At 36.5% G+C, this 27,170-nt stretch overlaps 2 protein-coding genes across 3 annotated transcripts; both read right to left on the bottom strand.

Moving 5' to 3' along the window:
* Positions 1-1,794: 1,794 nt before the first annotated feature.
* LOC100787374 (PRA1 family protein B4-like) lies at positions 1,795-4,721 on the bottom strand. Its single transcript, XM_006603202.1, has 2 exons — positions 4,653-4,721; positions 1,795-2,103 (listed from the first exon to the last, which is right to left on the bottom strand). The coding sequence occupies exons 1-2, from the start codon at positions 4,719-4,721 to the stop codon at positions 1,795-1,797; spliced, it is 378 nt and encodes a 125-aa protein (XP_006603265.1).
* Positions 4,722-16,155: 11,434 nt separating this feature from the next.
* LOC121174062 (transcription factor TCP15) lies at positions 16,156-19,122 on the bottom strand. Of its 2 annotated transcripts, none has more exons than XM_041012255.1 (2): positions 18,003-19,122; positions 16,156-16,741 (listed from the first exon to the last, which is right to left on the bottom strand). In XM_041012255.1, the coding sequence occupies exon 1, from the start codon at positions 18,839-18,841 to the stop codon at positions 18,020-18,022; it is 822 nt and encodes a 273-aa protein (XP_040868189.1). In that variant the 5' UTR covers positions 18,842-19,122; the 3' UTR covers positions 16,156-16,741; positions 18,003-18,019. The 2 variants fall into 2 exon arrangements, with proteins under 2 accessions (XP_040868189.1, XP_040868188.1); XM_041012254.1 differs by lacking the exon at positions 16,156-16,741 and adding an exon at positions 17,314-17,751.
* Between the last annotated feature and the right edge of the window lie 8,048 nt (positions 19,123-27,170).

The raw sequence follows: 27,170 nt of genomic DNA, 5'->3' as shown, positions 1-27,170 counted from the left end.
CGCCATCTTGTGAGCTTCAATAAATCTTAGTAAATAAAAGTTGTGTTGAAAAAGTATTAATTGTTAACCATTTATATGTTATAATACATCAACTTGATGGAAGACAGGACTCTAATATTTAATAATTGATGGTTTAGCAAAGATTTTCAAAGATTACTAGTGAATAGTGAAAAATTACTGAGAAATTTTGTACACAGAAAAAAAAAAACAGTACACAAAATTAGATTGCTATTCTTTTCTTTACATTTTTAGAAATATGAAAAATAAAAGGTAGAAGAGTTGAGACCCAATCCAGAATCAACTGTCTAGCTTGACTATCTCAACATAGTGGAAGTAAAATTTCATTGCCATCAGAATTTGTCTTAATTCATTACAAACCAAGCATGCCAAGAATTTGTCAATTGGTCCAATAAAATTTAACATCTTATAGCCTCTAAATATTATGTATGGGGAACTTTGACCTCACACTTAAAACCATAACAATCTGCTAGAATTATCCCTAACCAAGCATGCCAAGAATTTGTCAATTGGTCCAATAAAATTTAACATCTTATAGCCTCTAAATATTATGTACGGGAGAACATTGACCTCACAGTTAAAACTAGAAGAACAATCTGCTAGAATTATCCCTAGGTCCTCCAGAACAATCTGCTAGAATTTGTTTTGGTTTGAGAATAATTAACTCTGTTTAAAGTTTAATAAGCTTGCAAATTCGTGTTCCAGCCAGACTTATTTCATGTTCCATACCAACAAGGCAGGATGACTCTTAAAAGTTAAAACAAAACTATACACACGCATTGGCCTAGTTTCGAATCAAACTTCTCTAGCACAATAGAAAAAAGTTAAGATGCATAAATTAATTTTAATTTACAAGTTTGATTTATTTTAACTTCTAATTTTCTTCTTTTTTTCTGGTAAGTGTTTATTGAGAACTTTATAGTAACTGGACTGTAGTCATAGATATGCAGAGAGACCCTATCCATATAATACTCATTTCAACAACATTCAAATTTTGACATAAGGAAATTCAAAAGGGAATGAAAACTAACTAAGTGTAAAAGAAGAAAATGCTTCCTCCATCCTCAGTAGCAATGAGTATGAGAAGCACCAAAAGCACAGCAAAGGCAAAAACTCTAAACCTGAGCAACCAGACAGGGTTGATTCCTTTCAAACAAGGCCTCCAAATTTCATCCTCGTACAAAGTCGATGATGTTTCTTTCTCTCCTTCCTTGTTACCATTTCTTGTTGCTTTCTTCCGTGAAACTTCATACTTCAATATAATCAATGAAGAAATGATAGCTGAAAACAGAACCAAAATGGCACAAACCAAAACCAAAATGGCACTAAAAACACTTAAATTTTGTCCCACTAATGATTAAACATCTAAATAAAATTATCAATTTATGTATACTACATTTCAATCAAAAATAGAGTATATTTTAGTTTAATTGAAAATCCAGTCTCATTCTCTGAATCTCTAGTCCAATTCCAACTATTAAAACGTACCATTACGACAATGGAATAAAAAATACACATACAAATCTACCGAAAATGACAAACAATTTCAGAAGCAAAATCAATGACTAAGCTGCTGCATTACTTGAGGTTTAATAGCACAATAATATCTTGGCGTAAAACAAAAAGTAGTAACAGAATTAAACCCTAAGCAATTCACTTTGGATCTCAAAAGACATAGAATATCGCAACAATTTCAGTTCAACATATTACAACTAAAAAGGCCGAACCAACCTGAGAAGAATCCACCGAACAGATAGGCCGTCCAGATCCTGCCGTTTACACGCGCGCGACTGCCGCTGCGGCGCTGCCGAGGAACGAGAGGAATCCGGAGCTATTAGGCTCCTGATTGTCGAGAAACAGATCCTCGGGAACGCGAAAAGCCCCGTGCGCGCACACGATTGCCAATCCAACCATGAGGGAAGAGATCAACAAGGATCCAACACTGGTGGGCAAAATGACAAAGGTGCGTTCGAAGAGGACGATAGGCTGATCCAAAGGGCGAAAGAGATAAAGGAACGACCACGACGCGAGGAGACTGAAGATCGAGGACAAATAGCGAGAATGAATGCGCGATGAGCGAGAGCGCTAGCACCAACACAATTAGGGTTAGGTAATTTATTGGCCGAAATGCATTACAGTATACAAAGATGGGCTTACGCGATAGTCGTCATAGTCTTATTTCTGTTAATTACAACATTGCCACTAGGTTACATTCTAACACTACTAGAAAATACACTTTCAACATCGGTTATTTAGAACATTCTACATCGGTTCTAAAACCGATGTTGAAAGTGACGATGTTGAATGTATGAATGTTAACATCGGTTTTGGAGAACCGATGCTAACACACATATGACAACATCGGTTCTCCAAATACCCGATGTTAAACACAATGAACAACAGCAAAAAAAGTGTAGGCATGATGAACGTTGACATCGGTTTTCCAATAAAACCGATGTAAATATGTTAGTTTAACATCGATTTTCAAGAAAAACCGATGTTAATATATGCCCTTAACATTGGTTTTTCTAGAAAACCGATGTCAACGTTGATGATGCATACACTTATTTGGTGTAGTTCTTTGTGTATAACATTGATTAATTATAAATAACCGATGTTAATATTCAAATATTCACATCGGTTATTGATAATTAACCGATGTTAATGTACACTAGTTAACATCAGTTTTCTACAGATAACCGATGTTAAATTACAAACGTTGACATCGGTTATACACAAAAAATCGATGTTAATATACAAACGTTAACATCGGTTTTCTATTATAACCGATGTTGGTTATGATATTAACATCGGTTTTTGTTAATAACCGATGTTGTTTTCAAATATTTTTTTTTATATATACTTTCTGTTTTTACAGTAAACCCAAAATTGTACCTGTCAAATGCAATTTCAGAAGGCCCAATTCACAGCAAATAAACATTTTATTATGCTTTCAAGCAGTTTTAATGATAATAAACATCAAATAATTGATTTATATATTATAAAGAACTATCAACAAATGAATTGAATGTTCATGTTACATAGAAAATGTAAAAAATGTAAAAAATGTTAAAAAATGTCCCTAAATCCTAGGCCTGATCTCTAATTCGGAGATAAAACTGTGCCCACTGGATCCGCAATGCTTTTAATCTCTCAGGCTCCAATGGTCTAGGGTCGTTAAAATACTGCATGATTAAATAAATCATATTAAGTTAATAATGTAATACAAATTATAAATAAATCGATTTTCTTTGAAATAAACTTACCGCTTCCCAATTATTTGTAAAAGTTCCTAAAATGATGGTGGACATCCAGTGCATGACATAGTAGCCGCACTCAGTAGTTCCTTTTTGTCTATTACACTAAATACATAATGAAATTTGGATATTAATTAAACAACTAGTGTACAGACACATAAAGAAATATATATAAGTAGAAGTTTTATGTAAATGACGTACCTTGACGACAATCCACCTAGCAGGAGCCTTTGATTTAGGCTGTGGAGCATCATCAAGACCCTTGATAGCACTGTTCCATATGAGTAACAATTAAAAACTGGTGTTGTACGTTGAGGTATTACAATGCAAATGTATTGAAAACAACACTAACCTATTAATAATCCCCTTAAGGTAGTTGTCTGGCCTGTTATGCAATGAACAAAGCCAGTGTCCGCTGCAGTGGAACCTAAAATGGGTTAGTACATTAGTAAACATTAATTAAATTTTGTTATTTTGTGACTTACCCATTTAGGTAGGCTCCAAGATACACATCGCGTTGTGAACTCTACATCCAACTCTTTATGTAACTTTCAGATTCAAACTGCAATTGCCCAGACCTCTGAATGGACTGAGGCTCGAGGAATCCATAGATATCAGAATTCCCCGCTCGCATACATGTTTCAGTGAGATGCCTGTTTATGTTAAGTCAAAGTTAAATATTTATGAATTGAAAGCCATAACTTAGGTAAATAAAAGCCTTTTATATAAAGACTTAAAGAATCCACAACTGTAACACTGATATGCTGAGACATTGACCAACGTGTGCGATTTCGGAGAGGTCTTCGTGCTTTATGTACAGGGGGAAATCTGGATTAACGACCCCGAACACGGTGGCATCCCATCTAACCTGATAAGGCCTCAAGAAAAGCTCTGGGATGGTCAATGTCATCAGATAAAGCAGATCATCGACCTCCGGATCGGGCTTCGGAGGTGGTTTTGGCGGAGACACAGCTACCTGTTCATGAAACAAAGTTAAATAGCCTAATTTGAAAAGAAGAAACATATAGTAAGGACAATAAGTACCTGCTGTGATAAAGACTTGACCAGATGTGTCGGCCAAGCAAGGAAGGTGTGAAGTGCTTGCCCCACTAAGGAAACCTCATCAGTGGGTACAGGAACTGGAGCATCTGCATCTCTAACCTCCTCCACACTCACCTTTACTTGGCCAGGCAACAAAGGAGTGCTATGAACAACAGTGGATCCCTCATAAACTCTCCCGATGGCAACCAGGCGTGCAGGATCTGCTTCTATGTACAAGCCGCACCTATCAGAGTCACCGGTCTCAGGATCGTTTCCTGAGGAATCAACACAACTCCCCTTTGTGCTCACTCGAGGACCGGAGGGACCAGGACCAACCACAGGCTCAGGAGGCACTGCAACTCCCTGAGATTGAATCTGCGACTGAAGGTGGCTGAAGGATGCCATGACCTGCCTCGTCACTTTCTCTGTGATGGACTCCTCTAGCTGGTCCCTGATCTGCTGGGTCAGCTGCTGTAATTCGTCCGGAGGCAGGGAGAAAGCTCTGCGGGACGTCCGTGGAGCCGATCCAAAGTATTGCTTGATGGTGACACCGGCTCCAGCAGCACGGACACGTCCAGGGTGCTCTGGACGTCCAATAGCAGCGGCCAGAACATCCTGACGTCCATGGGGGACGAACGATCCATGTGTGGCCTGCTCCTCAAACGAATCCTGCACAGAAAACACACAGTGGTACATGGCATTCTCAAAATATTCAAACATAATTGTAATGGTTAGTTGAACATGACTTACAATCTTCTCAGCAATTTCTTTTGCGGCCTCAGTCGTCATATCCCCTTTTAAGTGGCAGACTCCCCACTAGAGCTAATCTTTCAAGGAGAGGGGTGAACATTCAGGATACTGCTTGTCCTTTATGTGGTGATGTGCAAGAGGAGGTAGGGCATCTATTTTTTGCAAGAAGATACTAGGGCTTTGGTGGGAGTCCATGAGCTGGATTCAGGCTATGGGACCTCTATCAGTCTCTCCAGTGGACCATTTTCTTCAGTTTTGTGATGGTTTTGGAGCTGAGAGAAATCATAGTACTTGTTGTGGATGGTGGGTTGCGTTGACAAGTACTATATGGAAGCATAGGAACTTCCTCATATTCTAGAACAAACCTTTCGAGCCGCAGAAGGTCATGGAAGATGCTATGTTCTCAATATGGTCTTGGTTAAAGGCTAGACAAAAAGGTTACAACATCAGTTTTAACCATTGGTCTTCCAACATCTCGGATTCCTTTGGTTAAACCTGTATGGGATAACCTTTTTAGGCGGGGTAGCTTGGGCTTTTTGGAGGGCAGCACCAATGGTGCCTTGTATTTCCTATATCCAGTACCACTTGTACTGTTTTTACATATATTAATATATATCTAATTTTGCCTTCCAAAATATATATATATATATATATATATATATATATATATATATATATATATATATATATATATATATATATAAGCTACTTGGTTGGGAAGAATAAGGAGCCCACTAATATTTTGCAATATGCTGACGACACGACTTTTGAGGGAGAGGCTCTTTGGGAGAATGTTCTAGTTTTGAAGGCTTTGTTGCGAGGTTTTGAATTGGCTTCTGGATTATTGGAGGGATGGTCAACTGGGCAAATGAGGCAGCCCAACTTCTGAACTGCAGACAAATAGAAACCCCTTTCTATTATTTGGGTATCCCAACTGGGAAAATGGAAATGGGCCCTAGCTTCTGAACAAAAGCAGCTATGGGCCAGAATTATTAACTCCAAATATGGTGGATGGAAGGAGTTCCAGCTTCGAAGAGATAAAAGGGGATTTTCCAATTGGTGGAAGGATCTGAGGAAGATTTACCACCAGTCTCAGCACAACATTTTTCATCAAAACATGGTTTGGAAGATAGGTTGTGGTGACAGAATTGATTTCTGGCATGACAGATGGGTAGGCGAATGCACTCTTAAACAGCAATACAACCAACTTTTCATGATAAGCAGTCAGCAACACAGCCTCATTTCAATGATGGGTAATTTCTCCCAGGACAATTGGAGATGGGATTTGCAGTGGAGGAGAAATCTTTTTGATCATGAACATGACTTGGCTGTGAGCTTTATGGAAGACATTACATCTATATGTATTCAGAGAAATGTGAAGGACATTATGATGTGGAAAGCTGAACCTAACGGTGTGTACTCCACCAAGTCAGCTTATAGCCTAATGCTGAAGCTAAATGATTCCGGTTCATAAGACATGTTTTCTAAACTAATTTGGAATCTGAATATACCCCCAAGGGCAGCAGTTTTCATTTGGAGACTTCTTAAAGACAGGCTCCCCACCAAAGGGAATTTGTTAAGGAGACATGTGGATATTCAAGATGCTGGTTGCCCACTCTGTGGCCAAGGGCAGGAGGAAGTGGGGCATCTCTTCTTTAATTGTAAAAGGACAATAAATATGTGGTGGGAATCAATGGGATGGATCAAGGCTGTAGGACCCCTTCCAGCCTCCCCATTAAATCATTTTGTTCAATTTTGTGTTGGGTTTGGGACAAACACAAATCAGAGTAGATGGAGTGCTTGGTGGGTTGCTCTAACTAGCATTATATGGCATCACAGGAATCTTCTGATTTTTTGGTGGGTTGCTCTAACTAGCTTGGGGTTTTTTGGAGGGCAGCACCAGAGGTGCTTGTATTTCTTTTATTCTAGTACCACTTGTACTGCTTTGATCATTTTAATAATATATATATTTTATGCCTTCCAAAAAAAAAATTCATTTCCTAAGGGACTCGATTCCTCATTCATTGAAACCAGTATGCAACATTTTACATCAAACACCAGTATATAACATTTTAAAGCAAACACCACTATATAATATCTTAAATGAAACAGCAGTATATACATGCTAGTTCCTACCTACGTACCTGGAGTTGCTATAACCCGAACGACCTTCAACAACAATGTCAATTAAAAGTAGTCTATGATAACCTGAAAAAAAAAACCAATGGTCATGGACATGGATGACACATTTGGAGAAGATTTTGGTATTCATTTCAACCAATGGTCATCCAATATCAGAGCAGGATTTAATCATATAGTAAGAAATGGAAGCCATTAAACCAAAGTCAATACTCATGAATGCTAGAACATCCATCAAGAATGATAACAAAGCAGTAATTTCAATTAAATTCATCTTAGTTTTTCTATTTTATAATCACTCCTAGGTTCTATCAAGAGCAGACTTGACAGATTCCTAGTGTCAGATCAATGGCTAGCCCTATGGCCTGACTCATCCCAGCATGTTCTCCACAGAGATTACTCTGACCATTGCCCTGTAATTTTGAAAACTAAACTGGTTGATTGGGGCCCTAAGCCCTTTAGGGTGCTGGACTTGTGGCTCAACCAAAAAGGATATCAAAAGCTGGTGCAGGAGTCTTGGTCTAAGGATCAGCAGGGTGGATGGGGGGGCATTGTCCTTAAAAACAAGCTGAGAAATCTTTAAAATACCATCAAACAATGGAGTAAAGATATTGCTGATATCAATGTTAGTCGAATCCAGAATTTGAGACAGAAGCTTAATGACTTGGAAACTACAGCTGGTGATAGAGTTTTATCTCAAGAGGAGGTCAAAGTCAAGAAATTACTGCAACAAGAGCTGTGGGAGGTTTCAAATGCTTATGAATCCCTGCTGAGACAAAAATCTAGAGATAAATGGATTAAGGAAGGTGATAGTAATACAACTTATTTTCACAAAGCTATAAATGTCAGAAGAAACTATAATGCTCTTCAGGGTCTCTTCATTGATGGGAATTGGGTTCAACAGCCTGACCGAATTAAGAATGAAGCTTTTAATTTCTTCCTTCATATATTTTCTGAAGATAAGAGTTTCAAACCCACCCTTGATGGCGTTTTCTTCCACTCTATTGATCAGAATCAAAGAGAGGGACTCATTGCCCCTTTTTTCTGATCAAGAGATTAAAGATGTTGTTTGGAGTTGTGGTGGTGATAGATGCCCGGGTCCCGATGGTTTTAATTTCAACTTTATTAAGGCTTTTTGGAAGATTCTGAGACCTGAATTCAGGAGATTTGTGGATGAGTTCCACTTCCATGGAAGCTTTCCTAGAGGCAGCAATGCTTCCTTCATGGCCCTTATCCCTAAATCAAATCATCCTTAATCATTAAATGACTACAGGCCTATTTCTCTCATCGGCTGCATGTACAAAGTCATATCCAAGCTTTTGGCAAACAGGTTGAGGACCGTTATTTCGGGTATTGTTGATGAAAGGCAATCAGCCTCCTTCATGGAATTCTGATCCTTAATGAGGTGGTGGAGGAAGCTATGAAGACAAAGCAGCCAGTTATGGTCTTTAAAGTGGATTTTGAAAAGGCCTATGATACAGTATCTTGGTCTTTCTTGGACTACATGCTGTCAAGACTAGGATTCTGTACTAAATGGAGACAATGGATTGCTGCCTGCCTTCAATCAGCATCTATTTCCATTTTAGTTAATGGTAGTCCGACTAAAGAATTCGCTCCTACTCGAGGTCTGAGACAAGGGGATCCTCTAGCCCCTTTGTTGTTTAACTTAGTGGGGGAAGGTCTCATTGGAATGATGAGACAGGCCATTGTAAAAAATCTGTACCGTAGCTACTTGGTTGGAAAACAAAAAGAGCCTATTAATATTCTCCAATACGCTGATCATATTGTTTTCATTGGTCAAGCTTCCTTGGAAAATGTTATTGTTTTGAAGGCAATGCTTAGAGGCTTTGAGATGGCCTCTGGTCTGAAAATCAACTATGCTAAGAGTCAATTCGGAATTTTTGGAGATTATGTTAACTGGTCTCAAGAAGCTACTCACTTTCTGAACTTAAGCAGATGGGGATTCCCTTCCACTACTTGGGCATCCCCATTGGGGTCAGATCCTCAAATCAGGTGGTATGGGAGCCTTTGATCAGCAAATTTGAAGCTAAACTCACTAAATGGAACCAGAAAAGCTTATATATGGCTAGCAGGGTTAATCTAATAAATTCTGTTTTGAACGCTTTACCAATCTATCTATTATCCTTCTTTAAGTTACCCCAAAGAATAGCTGATAGACTGGTTTCTCTGCAAAGGAATTTTATGTGGGGTGGGGGGCATGATCAAAAGAAGATTCCTTGGGTCAAATGGGATGAAATTTGTCTTCACAAGAAGGAAGGCGGTTTGGGAATCAAAAATCTGATCAAATTTAATGCTGCTCTCATGGGAAGATGGATTTGGGAATTACATTCTAAGCAGAATCAGTTTTGGGTCAGGGTTATAAATTCAAAGTATGGGGGATGGCCAGCCTTGCAGAATGGCAGAGTCCATTGCTGGGACTCCCATTGGTGGAGAGATCTCAGGAAGATATATCAGCACAATGACTTCAAGATTATTCATCAAAATCTGGTGTGGAAGGCAGGTTGTGGGGATAAAATTCGATTTTGGAAAGACAATTGGCTGGGAGAGGGCTGCAGTCTGGATCACAAATACCCTCAGCTCTTCACCATTAGTAAGCAGCAGAACGATCTTATTTCAACCATGGGTAGCTTCTACCAGAATATTTGGAGATGGGATTTGAAATGGAGACACCTATTTGAACATGAGGAGGGAGTAGCTGTGGCTTTCTTGGATGAGATTAGTGCTTACCCTATCCAAAGTCACTTGAAAGATACAGTTCTGTGCAAATTGCTTTCCTCAAAGGCAGACATATCCTCCATGGTGTAATGATAGCTAATGAGGTCTTAGCTGAAGCTAAATTCAAAAATAACCCTTGCATGGTTTTCAAACTTGACTTTGAAAAAGCTTATGACTCAATTTCTTGGGGATTCCTAAACTATATGATGATGAGGATGGGATTTTGTGAAAGATGGGGAAAATGGATCCATGGATGCCTTTCTAGTGCAACTATATAAATTTTGATCAATGACAGCATTACTAGAGAATTTGTGCTTGAGAGGGGACTGAGGCAAGGAGATCCCCTTGCACCTTTCCTATTTAATATAGCAGCTGAGGGACTCACTGGTTTGATGAGGACAACTGTCTCCAAAAACCTTTTCAGCAGCTATAAAGTGGGGAGGCAAAAGGAGGAGATTAACATCTTGCAGTATGCAGATGATACACTATTTTTTGGAACTGCAACTACAGCTAATGTTAGAGTCATGAAATCTATCCTCAGAATTTTCGAGTTGGTTTCAGGACTCAAGATTAACTATGCTAAAAGCCAATTTGGGTGCTTGGGTAAATCTTTGGACTGGTGCAGGGAAGCAGCTAGCTACCTTAATTGTGGCCAGCTGGAATTTCCTTTTTCTTACCTTGGAATTCCAGTAGGGTCCACCTCTAAAAGCTGGGATGTTTGGCAGCCTGTCATCAGCAAGTTTGAATCTAAGGTAGCCAAATGGAAGCAGAGATGTCTCTCTATGGGAGGCAGGATATTCCTAACAGCCCTTCCTATCTACCTACTGTCATTCTTCAAAATTCCAAAAAAAGTGGTGCATAAGGTAGTATCTATTCCACACTTGGTGTTGGTTAAATGGAATGGAGACAGACTTCCATCTTCAGATTTTTGCAGTGCAAAAAAAAACAATCATGCAAGCATATTTGAAAACTTAAAATACGAATAACTCAAGTTAAAATCAATTCATTTTTTACAACTGTGAACAAATTAACTAAGGTACAGTAGGCAAATTTGTTTTCACTAATATTAGTAGGTCATCACCACTGCAGTAGAATTTAAGTTAAACTTAGATAAATACCTTATGAAGAGGCCAGCTACCTTGTCACAGCTAACAAGTCAGAACTAAACAAATTTCTGCATGTATAATTCAACAAATTTGTTATCAAACTTGTGTGTGTGTCTTTGTATGATGTGTGTGTGTGTGTGTGTGTGTCATCAGTGTGTGTCTGTGTGTTTCTATCATACGTGTGTGTGTGTGTGTGTGTCATTAGGGTTTGTGTGTGTGTGTGTGTGTGTGTGTGTGTGTGTGTTTCATGACCAATTTTTCTTACTGGCAATTCAGTGGCAGTGTATTGCTTAGGCTTCCGTCGAAATGAAAGGAAAATCAACGAGTCTGACAGAACAACTTCAGTCTTCACTCTTCACTATTTGAACACAAATAAAAAAAAATTAAACTACTTCAAGGATAAATAAAAGGTTCAGAAGCAGCAGACCTAGATTGTCTAAGCTATTTTATAATGGGCAGCTATAGTTACAATGATGATGAAATGAACTATAGAAAAAACAAGTATAAAATACAGAAGAATAAAAAACAATTAAGGGCAGAACTCAAAAGCTTTTAGCCATGCTGCTTGGAATTTAATCAATGAATCAATCATGTCACTGAAATTTGGAACATAAATGAACTTCTCCCTTACTATCATTCTCTTTCTCTATTTTTTCTCTCTCTCTAGCTGCCTTGGGCTGATGGTGGGGTACCGTTTAAAGAACGATTCTCATAATTATACCAAATCTCTTCCCAAAGATTGCATTCTGTTGAAGACATGGGGTACTTTTCCGAGCATGGGTGGGAATGGAATTTCTCTTGGAGACGTAATCTATTTGATAGCGAGATGGGGGTAGCATCAACTTTCTTAGAGACTATTGCTGCTATCAGAATTTGTGGTACCCTGAAAGATACCTAGCTGTGGGGAGCTGAACCTAATGGCATCTTCTCTACTAAATCAGCCTACAACCTCATTAAAGCAGAGCAGTTTTTGGAAGATCAAGATTCGGGTTTTCACCAGCTTTGGGATCTTAAAGTCCCCCCTAAGGTTCTGTCTTTTGCTTGGAGGCTGCTCTGGGATAGACTCCCTACTAAGGATAATCTTTCTAGGAGACAAATCTAGCTTGACAATGACCTATGCCCTCTATGTCAAACTCAACCCGAAACTGCATCCTATTTGTTCTTCACTTGCGATAAAGTGCTGCCACTGTGGTGGGAATTCTTCACTTGGGTTAAGGAAGGCACAGTTCTACATAATAGTCCCATGGCTAATTTTCTTCACACCTCAACTACAACTGGAGGAAAGAATATTACTAGAAAAAGGAAGACTTGGTGGTTGGCTGCTACAAAGTCAATCTGGCAATCCAGAAATGACTTGGTGTTTCACAATCAGGCGTTTGATATTCATAAGTTGATAGATAATTCTATTTTCCTCACTTGGACTTGGCTCAAGGGGTGGGAAAAGAATTTCTGTGCTCCTTTTCACCACTGGTCCTCAGCAATGTCCTTAGTTTTTGTTTAAGTTTGCTTTGTAGGGAGGGGTTTGTGGGTTTCCTCACGAGGGGGTCATGTTTTTTGTATCCTTTCAGGAGTTTCTTCTCCTGTGTTTCATGTAGTACCCCTGGTACTCTTATCTATTAATATATCTATTATTGGCGGTTCAAAAAAAAAATGGTCGTGGATCAAAGCAATGGACAAGGATTTTACTCTTCATTTTAACCAATGGTCCTCTAATCTTAAGGAAGGTTTTAGGAACTAGGAGGCGTTAACTCTTAAACTCTTAAACTATTACAAGAACACAATAAGGGTAAGGGAAACTGTTAAACTCCAATAATAGGCGTTAACTGTTAAACTGTTAGAAGAACACAATAAGGGTAAGGGAAACTTCACTAAGGAGAAGAAGCACAAAGTTGTCACGATGCTCGAGTTAAATATGAGAAACCCTAGCCATGTTTAGTTCACTAAGTGTGCGATACATGAATGCAATCAAATATTTATATAGGATTAGACCAAACATACCTACGTGAGGTGGCGAAGGAGAAGAAGCGCAGACTTCTGACGATGCTCGAGTGCGACGAACATGATGCTCGACCTTAGACAAAATGATGGTCAGATGGAGAACATACAGCTTCAAGGTAGATGGAGAACAAAGAGAGCAAGAAAGCTTAGATGGAGAAGAAGACAGAGAGAAGGACAAGACAACGCGAAGGAGACGAAACATACCTAGGTATGGTGGCGAAGGAGAAGAAGCAGAGACTTGTGACGATGCTCGAGTGCGACGAACACGATGCTCAGATGCACACAGGGACGGTTTCGCTAGACGGAGATTAGAAGAAGAAGACAGCGCGGAAGCTTAGATGGAGAAGAAGACACAGAGTGCCAGCTTCTTAGGGCTCACCATATTTTTTAAAATATAACTTCAACACCGGTTTTTAAAAAAACCCAATGTTAACAAAATGATGTTAACATAACAAACGTTAACATCGGTTTTCTAAAAGCCCGATGTTAATAAACATATGTTAACATCGGTTATTTAAAAACCGATGTTACTAATAAATGTTAACATCGGTTCTCCAATAACCGATGTTAATGAACTTCGTTAACATCGGTTTTTCACAAAACCGATGTTAACGTATACACGGTATTTACAATTATGCCACTGCGCATATGTTAACATCGGTTTTTTTAACAATCGATGTTAACACACCGATGTTGAATCCGCTTTTTGTAGTAGTGTAAAACGATTCTTTGTAACCGCCTTAGAATGTGCGACATAAAAATTAATATTTCTCCCCTGAATTACAAAATTGCCACCGCCTCCTATTCTAAGATAGTTCTTTAAAACCGTCTTAGAAACAACGTCGTAAAAATACCCTTTTGTAGTAGTGTGATTTTCTGTTTGTATGCAAGTGTGTTTTTCATTTCATTCCACGCAATGACAGCATTGACATGAAAGGATGGGTGCCTGCTACTGAATAAAGGAAAAACAGCAGTATGGTTTGTCCTATATATGAGATCAGATTACCACATTGTATTCAACATGTATTATCATCCTAACTCCCTTGAATTCAACATTAATTCCCCCTCTCAAATGTGAATTACCACATTGGAATTCTCAACAAGTCAAAGTGCCCCGCAATATGACTCCACAAACATGGACCAAAATCAAAGCCCAAACTAACCACTGCCCCCAAATATTCAATAGTCAAATAAACTCTAACAAGGACTTGCACAGTTGCACTAATGAGTTAACGCAATAGTATAAGAATGAACCCAGTACTATATCGAAAACCTTAGAAAATAATTGAATGTTTGAGTTTATTCTCTTATACTATCTTCATTAAGCTCATATTTAGTATGTCGAACTTGAATTCATATATTAAAAAATGCATTAAAAAGTATAACAAAGTACTCCAATTCATGTACGGGCATATTATATCATATAGTTAGCAATTCTGTTGCCTGCACTGAACAGGCTCTAAGCACTAGTTTGAGAAGAGACACCCTAGCTACCATAAGTTATTTTATAGGGAAAACAAGTCCATGATTTAAATCTATATTCCTTTCCTGAAAACTCCCTAGCCTGAAAATAATCTCATTTCGTATAATTCAAATGCACCATATGTATGAATTTAATATTGAACCAAATTAAACAGTACATAGTTCTTATCATTTCCTTTAATTAGAGTCGAATTCTTTATCAACCCTTTAAACTATATATAAATTAGGATTAATTACCAATTTGGTTGGTAAATTATTTAAAAAGGTTTAATTTAATTCTTAAATTTATGAATATTTCAATTAGATCCTCTAATTTTTAAAATATTTAAATCAAGTCATTTTCGCCAAATTGAAACTAACACTATTGAGATAAAATTTCTGACAATTTCATTTACAAATAATGATAGTTTTTAATTGCTATTATATTTATTATTATTTCAAAAATAAAAATTCTCTTTTCCACCATTCCTAAATCAAACCTGAAACCCACAGGGAATCTAAATAGGCCTATATGGAAACTACAACTCCTAGGGCAGTATGTGAGTAGCTCGCTAAAACTCATGGCGGAGGGATCAATGGGGATCGATGAAGAGAGATATCAATGTTGATTTTTTGGCGAGAGAAAACGATTGTAGTAGGTAAAGCAACAAAGTGCCCAATTTAGGATTTCCCCAACGGATCCATTTTTGAGGTTGAAATTCTGGAGGTCAGATAGTTGCGGACAACGTGACGAGGGAGTCCACGGCGGTGAAGTGTGTCACATCGATGAAGGATGCATAGGCAATGACAACAACGATGGAGGCTGACGTGGAGACAATGAATAATCTGATGGTGGTCGACCGTAATAAGGAACGGAAGTGGTGGCTCAAGGTTGGAAGAAGATAGAAGTAGAAAGGAGCAACATGGTGCACCAAACCACTATGGACCTAAAGGGCTTTGCATGCTCTAGAATGTAAATTTTTATTTTTAAAATAATAATAAATATAATAATGGTTAAAAATTATCACTATTAGTAAATGGAAACTCCAAAAATTCTCATTTAACAATATCAGTTTTAATTTGACCAAAATGACATTATTAACACATTTTTAATTTAAAATTGGAGAACTTGATTGGAGTGTTTAGAAATTTAGGGATAATAATTTAGAGACTAAATTAGTAATTAAACTTATAAATTAACCTTATGGTAGAACCTAGTTAACTCCTTTTTTCATATTTTTTCAGCACAAAAAAAGCTCACATAATGACCATGTGATACCTAAAATTTTTAAATTAGTTCCTTAATTAGTACTACTATGATTGATTAGGTACATTCTTTTATGCATACAGGATGTATCTTAAGATAGAAAATGTTATTATATATATATATATATATATACACACACACACTACAAAGTTTTCAGTTATCCAACACTCAAGAACAAAACTCTTAATGCGTTTAAGATTGATAGAGATCGAATAGAGAAGAGAAAGTGGGAATGCGTTAGCTTTCATTAGCTTCTGAAAAGATCAATTACAAGCATTATGTAAAAGCTTCACAATTAAAACTAATTGCTAACTACCCTTTTGATATAATTATGTTATATCCTCTATCTGTGAGATCATAATAATACATGCATGCCAAAACGAAAACCAACAGTATGTTGTCTAAAAGCTTGAAATCAATATTCTGATTGAAGCAATGATAAAGCAAGTGGGGCTAGCTGAGGCTTAGAGTCACAAAATAAGTGATTCCCTTTGTCATTTCACAAAACCTAATGTTGCAGTAGCTACAGCTCATTTAACTTATTTCAGTTACTTGTGAAAACAACGGTTCATAATAATTGAGGAGCTAGGGAAGGTACACAAAAGGGTGATGAGTGAGGAGCTCATATATATAGCTACCCTAGAAAGTCGATCATTTACCACTGACCCTCCCACCTAGCCATGGTGCCAAGGTATAGCTATACTAGCTTCCATATTTTATAACAGAATTAATGGAATTCTTGGTTACTCTCTGTGACTCTCATTGATTTTAGGCAAAATGATCACCCTGAGGGGTCACTATAGTATATAGTATCACCACCGTCCACCTCAGGTTAAGAAAGAGCTCAAATGGCCAGAAAGATATGAAACTCTGGTCAGGTACGTTTCATTAATCCACTCTTTCCGTACAAAACATCAAGAAATGGTCCCTATCTAGCTAGCCATGTAGTACACACACATAATTCCCAACTGCACCAACAAAATGCAATGCATCCATCATGCATGTGCCAGCGTTAGTACTCACCAAAGAAAGGTAGTGAAAAATATATCTATGAGAGAGATAAAATGAAAGGAAAATGAAATGATGAATGTTAATAAAATATTTAATTAGAAGAGGGGAGTGTTCATGTATCTGTAAGAATAATTCTAACAGTATCATTAGTTAATAGTATTGTTATCATTTTTTCCTCTTCTAATTAGTGTAAAAGAAAACACTTTTCTTACAACTCATCAATGTAATGTAAAAGATCAAATTCTATATATATATATATATATATATATATATATATTAGTAAGTAGTTATAATGAGTTTGTTGCATGTCTCTGTTAAGTACGCACTTACCTACTTCATAACTAATTAACACTATATAAACCTTACAGTCTTGCTAATCAAAGCCCTCAAAACATATATTAAAAAATTAAAAAAAAAAATATTTTTAGATAAATTATAGGAAAATATAAAAAAATTTATAAATAATATGGAATTTTTCATTTTTTTAATAAAAATATTTTTATTTTAAGTTTCTTATTTAATGTTCTTAAAACAGTGACTAACATTTGACTAAACCTTAAACATATACTAAGCCAAACGATGGGTGATAATGCAATAATACCAAGCAACAAATCCCACATCGAAAAACCGTGATTCAATCAACAAGAAACTAATTAAATAGTAAATACCTTCGTATAAAGCAAAGAAACTATAAACGAATAGTCGAATACCGTTGCAAAAAAGGTAGTTGTGTTTCTGATCTCAAACCCTAATTAAGATAAATCTTCATCAAAACCACACCAAAATTGACTATCATCGAACTCAACATCAAAGAATTCAAACTCGTCCATGCGTGTGTTGGAAATGACACATACATAATTGGAAAATTAACAATTAGTACCAACATAAAAAGAAACACTTAGAAGCTGTTGCACCAATCCCAACAGTACTTGTAATCACTTGGTCCTTGATCAACCGGCAATTAATCCTGTTTGGATAATTTTTCTATAAACACTTATCACAGAAGAAAACAAAAAAAAAATGAAATAAACTTTGGTTATAAATTAAAATTAACTTACTCACATAATTAAAGCAAATTTTTTTAAGATGTTAAATGATTTTAACATATAAAAAGAGATTTTAACTAATGAATAAGTTAATTTTATCTTATAAAAAAGATGCTTATTTCACTTTTTCCATCGAGTGTTTAAAGAAAAATTTATCTAAACAGAATCTAACCATGATTGATAGATTAGCTAGTTGTTTGTTTCTTCTCCTTCATGGCGATGATGTGGTTGTTGGCCGGAATACGCATTAAGCGTTGCAAGCACATTGAAGTTTGTTTCACTACTCACCATTGCACCACCCACGTGTTGACCGGTCAACAGCGAAGCAAAATTCGTAAAATGAATGCCACTCGCAGAAGAAGAAGCCACGGAGGGAATCGCCCAAACTGAATCAGCACCACTCATCATGGCGGGAACGGAGTCCGTACACATCTGCGACAAGCAATAATTCCCCACGTGCGAAATCACCTCATGCCTCCTCTTTCGCGAGAACCTTCTAGAATTTTGCATAAGACTAAAACTTGGGTGTGATTTAAAATACGATCCTGAAGAAGAAAATTCGGGTGGTGTTGTTGTTGTGAAGAAGGGATAGTTGTTGGTGTTGTGATTGTGAAGATTGTTGTGGCGGTTGAGGAAGTAGTGGGACTGGGAGGAGCCGGAGCTGCGGAGGGAGACGTTGAGCGAAGTGAAGTTGGCGGGGATGGTGCCGGTGCCGGTGGCGGAGATGACGGCGGGCTCGGCCTCCCGGAGCAGCCACTCGATGGTCTCACCGTCGGACTTGTGGCCGAGCTCGCGCGTCAGCTGGAACACCCTCGCCGCGCACGCCGCCGGCATCCGGATCCGCCGCCCCCGCCCCTCCACCTTCGTGTGTCTGTCCTTCGTCGGTGCTCGCTTCGCCTTGGCTGCGCTCGGCGGCGGCGGCGGTCCCTCATCCTTTTTCTCCAGCAGCTGTAGCGGGAAATTGGGCTTGCGAGTCACGTTTTCATCGTGATGAACTCTTTGTTCTTCCATGACAATGCAGTATCATATACAGATATAACACACTAACAAACCACCTCTGGCCCTAACGATTTTAAAAAATAAAAAAATTGAGTGGGGTTTGTTACAGTGTTAAGAGAAGACAATGATGCTGTGTTGATATCTCTCTCAGTGGGTAAGTGGACTAGGGAGTGGGTCTGTGTGTTTTGTGGAGCATCGATTTTCCTTTGGTATGGAGGTGGCAGTTTGTTGAGTTGTTTCTCTTTACAGAGAAAAAGGATTAGAGAGAGAGAGCGCGCGACAGAGAACAAGTGAGAAGAGGGCAAGCTTTAAATAAGTGACAAAATAATGAGTGCCAATAATAATGACACTGATTTTTTTTTATCAAGAATTTATATCTTTATTCTAAAATAATTATCTTCTTGAGTTATTTTATATGAATTAAAAAATATTAAAGATAGTATTAATATTATAAATTAATCTTATATTATATTATTAATTTGCTTTTATTTTTTTATTATTTATATCATTGATATTACAAGAGATATAAGTAAAAAATTAATTAAAATCACGTTAAAAACTTAAAATAATAAATATTTTAGTAAAAAAATTAGTAGATAATTATTATGGGAAGAGGAAGTTGACGTTAATGAACTTATTTTGGTTTAAAATGGAGTGTTTCGTGGTTGGAGATCAATGGCTTGATTAAGACCCCACGTGCGATGTAGTTGATTACTCATATATATATGATTCATTTCAAGGCTTAAGCCAAAATAAAGACAGTGGTGGCTGGAATGGGACCCATAATAAAGAAAATGAGAAATAAAAACCAAAGATTGAGTAACGAAGAACTAAGATAAATCAAGTGGATCCCATCTCAATCAATCACTGGCTCTTTGATCTTTACCGATTTACCCCCTCCCAGTGCCTGTCTTTCCTCGTAATCCCCTTCGTTCGCCTCTTTTCTAATTCCCTTCATCTGATTTTCAAATGTATTATTTTGATTATTTTTTAGAATTTAAAAATTAAAAGAAATTTAACGTTTTTAACAAAAAATAATCAAAATAATATTTTTTAAAAACATAAAAAATTAAAATAAAATTTTTAAAATTTAATATATCAAAATAAAATAATTACAAAACATAATAATTTAAAAATCACATTAAACCTTAATTTTATCAGAAACTTATAAACGTATCACATCAGTGGCCAAAAGGTCCAAGTGTAACTTAAAAAGTGAATAAAATGGCATTTTCACTAAATACAAATACATTTCAACGACCAGCATACCTCACCAAATGATGAAACCACGTCCATCACTGTAATTAATTATATAGTAGTGTATATATAGTACGGGGTTTAGTAAAGATAAGCTCTAATTAAGATGTCATTAATACATTATTTGAATTCCATGGTGACTATTCGGTGTAGTCTAACCCATTTTCATTGTGCTTGTGATTTGGTATCACAATTAGCTCTAGATTCAAATGACGTCTAGTCATGCCATTCCTTGGAGCAATGAACACTACTACAAATAAAGCTTTTTAAGTCGGCTTCAGGTCATTTTACGACGGTTTTAAATCGTTATAGAACGCAGTGTCGTAAAATGTGTTTACCTCTACAACGACGGTTTTGAAACCGTCTTTAAAGATTGGTTATTTTAAGACGGTTTTAAAAATAACCGTCTTAAAATTTATTGTTTATTCAAGGCGGTTATCATCTATTAACCGTTATAATAGACCACCTTTCTAAGACGGTTTTCTTAAAAACCGTTTTAGTATGTCATTTGTGTGTGAGACTTTCTAAGGCGGTTCTTGCTAAAATCGTCTTAGAAAGTGAGACATACTAAGACGGTTTAGGTGGGAACAGTCTTAGTATGTCTTTGTTTGTAAAACTTTCTAAGGCGGTTATTCATACAACTGTCTTAGAAAGTGAGACATGCTAAGACGGTTTAGGTTGTAACAGTCTTAGTATGTCTTTGTTTGTAAAACTTTCTAAGGCGATTATTTTTACAACTGTCTTAGAAAGTGAGACATACTAAGACGGTTTAGGTTGTAACAGTCTTAGTATGTCTTTGTTTGTAAAATATTCTAAGGCGGTTATTTATACAACCGTCTTAGAAAGTGAGACATACTAAGATGGTTTTCTGACAACCGACTTAAAATATATATATATATTTTTTAATTTTTTGGGTGCTGGTCTAGTTTTTTGGGTAGTGTTTTAATTATTCTATACATTGATTTGAAGCAAAAGAATTTACATAATAAAAGAATTTGCATAATAAAAGAATTTACATAATTAATGAAAGAATTTACATCATTTTGAAGAATTGTAAAATCGTTTAATCACATAATAAAATAATTTACATAATTAATGATAGTATATAGTTTTGCAAGAATTTAAAATTACTATGGAATATCTAACATTGCTAACTTCAGTTGTAACTTGTCACAAATTACAAACTTTGACAACAAAACTTTCATAAAACATTGTCGTAAAGCTTCCTCACCATGTAATGAGTCCATAATTAAGGGCAGATGCAATAAATCCCTGAACAAACAAATGACATTGATTAAAAGTTGATATAAGGATCACCGAGTGTTTATCAGATAAAAATAAAATAAAGATCACTTAGTTCTAAAATGCTAGAACAAACAATTTTATATTCTTCTCAACAACAACAAGAAAAGATTACTTACATAAATTGTTTAAAAATCAAAATACATTTTAAAAAATTGTGAGCATAACTACATGATACTTTGACAGATTTCACTGAATGGTAACAGAAATTCATCAATCAAACTATTTTCATAATAGCATTCACCTCTCACACTTCATTTGCAAGCAGTTCATTACACAGGTATATGCGTTCATTTGCATAAATACATGATATTACAGATTAAAAGGTAATAAGAAAATGTGAAGTCATATAGGTACTAGATAGCATTGTTTAACCAAACTTGAAGCTTTGGCATAAATGTATTTGTGAAAATGACCTGTGTTGGAGTACAAATGATATCCACTGGTACATCATGGATTAACAGCTTTTCAACTAGAATATTGTCCACCAATTGGCAGTCATGCACTGCAAGGGTAGTTCTCAATATGTTATATACCAACAGAAGACAAATTGCAAATTTTACACATGGCAAGAATAAGCAGATAATGAATATGACTGCACATTACAAATACATTTATGGAGGGACTGCCTAGGGAATATACTGCATTAAATACAGTTAGCATATCAATAATAGTGCACGGAAATTATTTTACTTTCAGGTGCTTACCCTGTCCCGCTATCACTTTCTAAAACCAACCAAAGGATCATTTTGCAACTGATATAATGTTCAACCCAATTAAACCTTTATATAATAATAGAGGCTAGATAATCATGTGAAAAAAGAAATAATATCAGGCATGCAGTATTTTTTTTTAAAGAATTATTTTTTTAATAAGGATAGAGACTACAGCCACGGGAGAGCAAGGATAAGGATAGAGATGCAAGGTCATACTCTGCCACATGACATGGAATCGAATTTTGAGACTTCAAAAAGGATTGAATAGCAAAGTGGGTTCATCACGCCCAATCGTGCAAGTATCATTGTTGTCTGACTAATATTAGTTTGGTAGCAAAATTCAACTCTGATAGCAAAGTGGGTTCATCACGGAAAAATTAGTTAAACATTATAGAAAGCTTACAAGGTAAGCTCTCCAATAAGTTGGAATCATGAACATGTGTTTGACAATAATTTGTACATCGAAAAAGGCATTGCTATGAATGCTTATCAAATTTGAGCATATGTGGCTAATCCCGTCTCTGGTGGACACTAACTAATCAGCACTACCTACATGTTTATGGTAAGCATGAGAATATATTAAAAAGGGTCACCAACCAAGTGGAAGAATTTTCTTTATAATACTAGTAGGAGGGGAAGGGATGTGAGGAACTGTCCAGGATGAATCTGGAACACGCCCCAAGAAGCCTTCATCATCCATTTCCTCTTCGCTAGACCTCAAAACAGAAGAATCAGAATCCCCAGGTTTACCATTGTCAGCCTTCAAAAGTTCATTTGGAGAAGATGAGATCAAGAGTAGATAGTGGAACTAAATTTACCGTCAAGTCAAGACCAAGAACAAGACAATTAATAAGTACGAATACTACTTTATTCACACAATCTCAAAACAAAATTAAATTATATACTAATTTAGGTAAAATATAGATTTAGATGCAACGCACGCCTAACTTAGCAAGCCAAAGTAGTAGAACATGAATAATGAATACACGGAAAAAGAACAAATAACTCATTAAGAATACAATCACAAGAGGTTTTATAAACAAAACATTGGAAGACACGCATATCTTAAATTATGCAACATATCAACTTCCCACATACTCAATCAACAAGACTGCTCCTCACGGATTTCTATCAAAGATAACCATTACACCATCCTTACATTAATTTTTACAGCTTACAGTATTGAGTTAAAAAAAATTGTAATAAGATCCCACAGAAATCAGACTAGACATCTTCTGAAAACCCATTTTCTTCTATCAAGAATACTAGTACTGGATTTTGCATTTCTCAAAGATCACACTTCTACTGTTAAATGGGTTTAGAGATAAGAAAAAGCAAAGCAATTAAAGGGTAAATATGATTTATGACTGTTCATATGCAACCTCAAATGAATAACAAATGCAAAAGAATATGATTCAAAGGTAAATAAATCAACATTCTCAGGAGCACTTCAAGTAGACCATTCATCTGTGGTTTTCTAGGAGTAAAGATATGGGGAAAAGCATATACTCTCTAATCAATCAACAATCCTCAGTTCTTCAGACCATTCAAATCCCACTATTTGAATGCACTCAACCAAAGAAAGAAAGAAAAAACTTATTTTCTAAGAACAAATTTTTGACATATTTATGGAACCTATTTGTCCATAGTTTAGTGATACTGTGATCACATATTTAATAGGAAATTTACCCTCAGAAGACTGGACCAGTCCTACTCCTGTCATTGTTTACCCTGCTTTCAATTAAAAATTTAGCCTCTGATAAAGTCCCCTTTACTTTCAATTAAAAATTTAAAACTTACACAAAATCTGTTCAATGATAATGGATGATATCAGATATCGTATTCCTATCTACAAACAATGAACAAAGGAACCTGCTGCAGACTAATGTAAGTATGGAGTATGAACACACTTGCACTAGCATATATACATGTGTACAATTTTGTGAGATACCGAGTAAAGGGTGTTCAGCTGTAGATATTATGAAGACATGATAAAAAGAGACCATAGCTCCAAATGGGAACCTAGTGTTTATGCATTTGTGCAAATGTTGTGCCTTAAAAGGAGAAATTTATTGTCTTAAGATCTAATAAAAGATTGTTTTCTGTACTGTAGGGTTCAAATTTGAAGCTGCAAAGCATCATGGTGATATCATTTATTACTCTTGGGTGTTACAATGCTATGAACAAAAGAAGCTTGTCTGCTGACAGCCTAAGTGACTTATATGACTGAATATAAACTTATTTGAATCATATAGAAGGTTTTGTGATTGTATATTGATTTCAATATTTCCTTTTAAAGGTACTTCCTTTTTCTATCTGGACTGACAAAGAAGTTGCAGGAAGAAGTTGATGAGTTCTCAAATACTTACTACTTGGACCTTCATGTTGGAGACTTGAAGCAGGAAATAGCATTTGCTACTAGCTAGTTTCTATCTTGTCAAATTTTGGACTCTATCTATCTTAAGTAAATATTCACATTGAAATGTGAAGGAAACAAAGCACCATGTTAATATGAAGCTTGGGGTATGGTTTTGAGTTATAGCCTAAATTGTTACTTGACAGGCAGTGTTTTACTAAGCATGAACCACAATCAGTTAATCAAACATCCATATTCAGTACTCCTTCTCATTGTCCAGACACAGAAAAACAAACTCACACACACAAAATTGACAGAAGACAGGTATTGCCAAACACAAACACCCTTTCTAGCATAGGGATTTGATCTCTCCACCTTGGTGAAAGCCTTGTGACCCATAAGGTAATGCATGCTTTATTAGTATTTTGCATGCATCATTTTTTTTCTTTTTAAAATCTGGATTACCCTTATCTGCTAATAGTTTAATGTGTTTGTGATTCTTTTAATACAATAATTGGTCTTATTTTTACCTCGGTGTCCATTAGGGACATAATCATGGGTGTTTCTTCATCATCAACACAAAAATTAGTCTTTATTTTTGTGTATATTTTATTGTTTATGTTCATTTTATTATTTTGTTTGGTGGATTAATTTATTGACATATCTGTGTGGGATTTTCCTGGCTTTTACAGAAGGTGGGATTTTGACTAGCAGGGTGTTTGGCTGTTGAGTTTATGGAGGGCCAAGTTCATTGTTGAACAGTGTTTGTGTTGCCTTTATCTGCAACTTTTAATTGAACCAATCCTACCCTTTTTTCCATATGAAAACACTGGTTTTTTGTGATTCCTCCGATCATTATTGTTGATGGGTCTCGTGAAATCAATATACTTTTGAGACCTGTTTACTGCCTGAGGTGACGGAGTTTCAGTTTTGCAAGTGCATGATCTTAATAATAAGGTTTTTATAGAAAAGGAAAGTTGAGAATAACATGGGGGAAGATGGTAATTCTTGGATTAGGAGGAGAAATTTTTCACACACAGTGTGCCATCGTTTGGGCCTTGCTAGATTAGGGTCTATTCCTATTAGTGTTCAGTCAGAGCAGAAATCAAGGCCTTCCTCAAAGGCTCTATTTATATACGAATGACCAACAATAACAAAATCAAATCCATCAGGTGGACATATGCATGTAAGCATTCATTAAGCGGGTTTAATGACTTACATGTACGACGACCTAAGACGCGCTTTCCACGGGCAAACGACACGAGGTCAGTATGAGGGAGACAGTCTTCATGACGCGAGCTCCACTGCTTCACGCCGAGGTTTCAAGGAGAGAGGGGTTTGAGGTCCACTGCTTCACGGAGAGGTTTCAAGGAGAGAGTGCTTGACGACGCGAGGTAGAGTGTTAACTACAGGAAGAAATTTTGAATTACTTGATACAAAACACACAACAATCTAAATAGGAAGAAATAAGGCACATGAGCACAAGCCTCAAGTTTTTCTATTAGATAAAAAGAGTAAAATCACTAGCAACACGAAGAAAGGGTTCAGGGTTCAGGATAAACTCACCTTTCAAATTTTGAAGCCGTAAGCAAGCTGCCCTTCGTCCGTGTGTTGCTAATCGAGAAAGGCAAAATAAAAGTCCCTACCTACCAGCGAAACAAAAATCGTGTCTTGACAATGCCATTCAGTACACATTTTCAAGCAAGCAACACTAGGGCATGGGCACTTACCAGTTCATACAATCGGACTGCGGCACGACACACCTTGAACAGGGCTTAGTGATGGGTCACAGACTTCTCTTCGACAGGGCTTAGTGATGATGGGTCACAAATTTCTCTTTCAACACTTGGTGAAGACAGGGGATGCTGGTGAAGACGAAAGGGGACACTGGGTGAAGAGTGGAAAGGGATGGCTGTAAAATCCCTAATTTGAGGGAAATAAAACGAAGGCGGTTTTTGTCCAAACCTGTCGTTGAACTTCTTTCTATATTTACAAAAATGCCACCCAGCGAGTTACTAAGACGGTTATTTATAACCGCCTTAGAATTTACGTTGTAAAAAATTATTCTCAGCTTTGATAATTACAAGTTTGCCACCGCGCCACTATCTAAGACGGTTCTAGATAACCGACTTAGATACTACGTCGTAAAATATAATTATTCTAGTAGTGGAAGTTTTCTTGTTTTTATTATAATTTAAAATTTAAAGTAAAAACATTTCCTTTTTAAGAATTATTTTTTTCAACATATAAAAACTACCGCTATATCTATTTAAATCCTTTGTTTTAGAAAGTTTTACTAGGTTGAATTCTTTTACTTAACGTTATAGCTGTTGTGCACGTTGGAGATTTTCTAGTTATTCAGTTTTGGTTTGTTTCTTTTTTAACGTTGCTACTGCATGTTTTTGGGGACTGCCCGTTGTGGCTTAAGTCTTATATATAACACTTGCTTATTAAAAACACACGAAAAGAAACTTTCTTGGCTGCCCCCGTAAAAATTAAGCACTAGTATATCTAAAATATTATTCTATTTTTTTCGTTTGTTTATAAAAATTAGTTTTGGAGAATTGGTGTTCTTTGTTTCGGGGATTCTTTGTTGCAACGCTATCTGAATTATAATTTTTTTCATGATAAACATGACTGAATTGATCTCTCAAACCCTATAGCTTTGGATCCCTTTCTCCTTTTTATATATGTTTGCGACCGAGTATCA

This window comes from Glycine max, chromosome 18 (genome assembly GCF_000004515.6).
Source record: "Glycine max cultivar Williams 82 chromosome 18, Glycine_max_v4.0, whole genome shotgun sequence".
NCBI classification, from domain to species: Eukaryota; Viridiplantae; Streptophyta; class Magnoliopsida; order Fabales; family Fabaceae; genus Glycine; species Glycine max.
Note: the sequence above shows the minus strand (reverse complement) of the source record. Positions and strands in the feature narration are given on the sequence as shown.

Bases quoted from the DNA above. Each gene is read 5' to 3' on its own strand.
- LOC100787374 (XM_006603202.1), bottom strand. From the start codon at position 4,721: ATGGCATCCTTCAGCCACCTTCAGTCGCAGATTCAATCTCAGGGAGTT. The intron at 2,104-4,652 runs GTTGGTCCTGGT...TGTTGGTGCTAG, and splicing joins CAGTGCCTCCTGAGCCTGTG to CGCTCTCGCTCATCGCGCAT.
- LOC121174062 (XM_041012255.1), bottom strand. From the start codon at position 18,841: ATGGAAGAACAAAGAGTTCATCACGATGAAAACGTGACTCGCAAGCCC.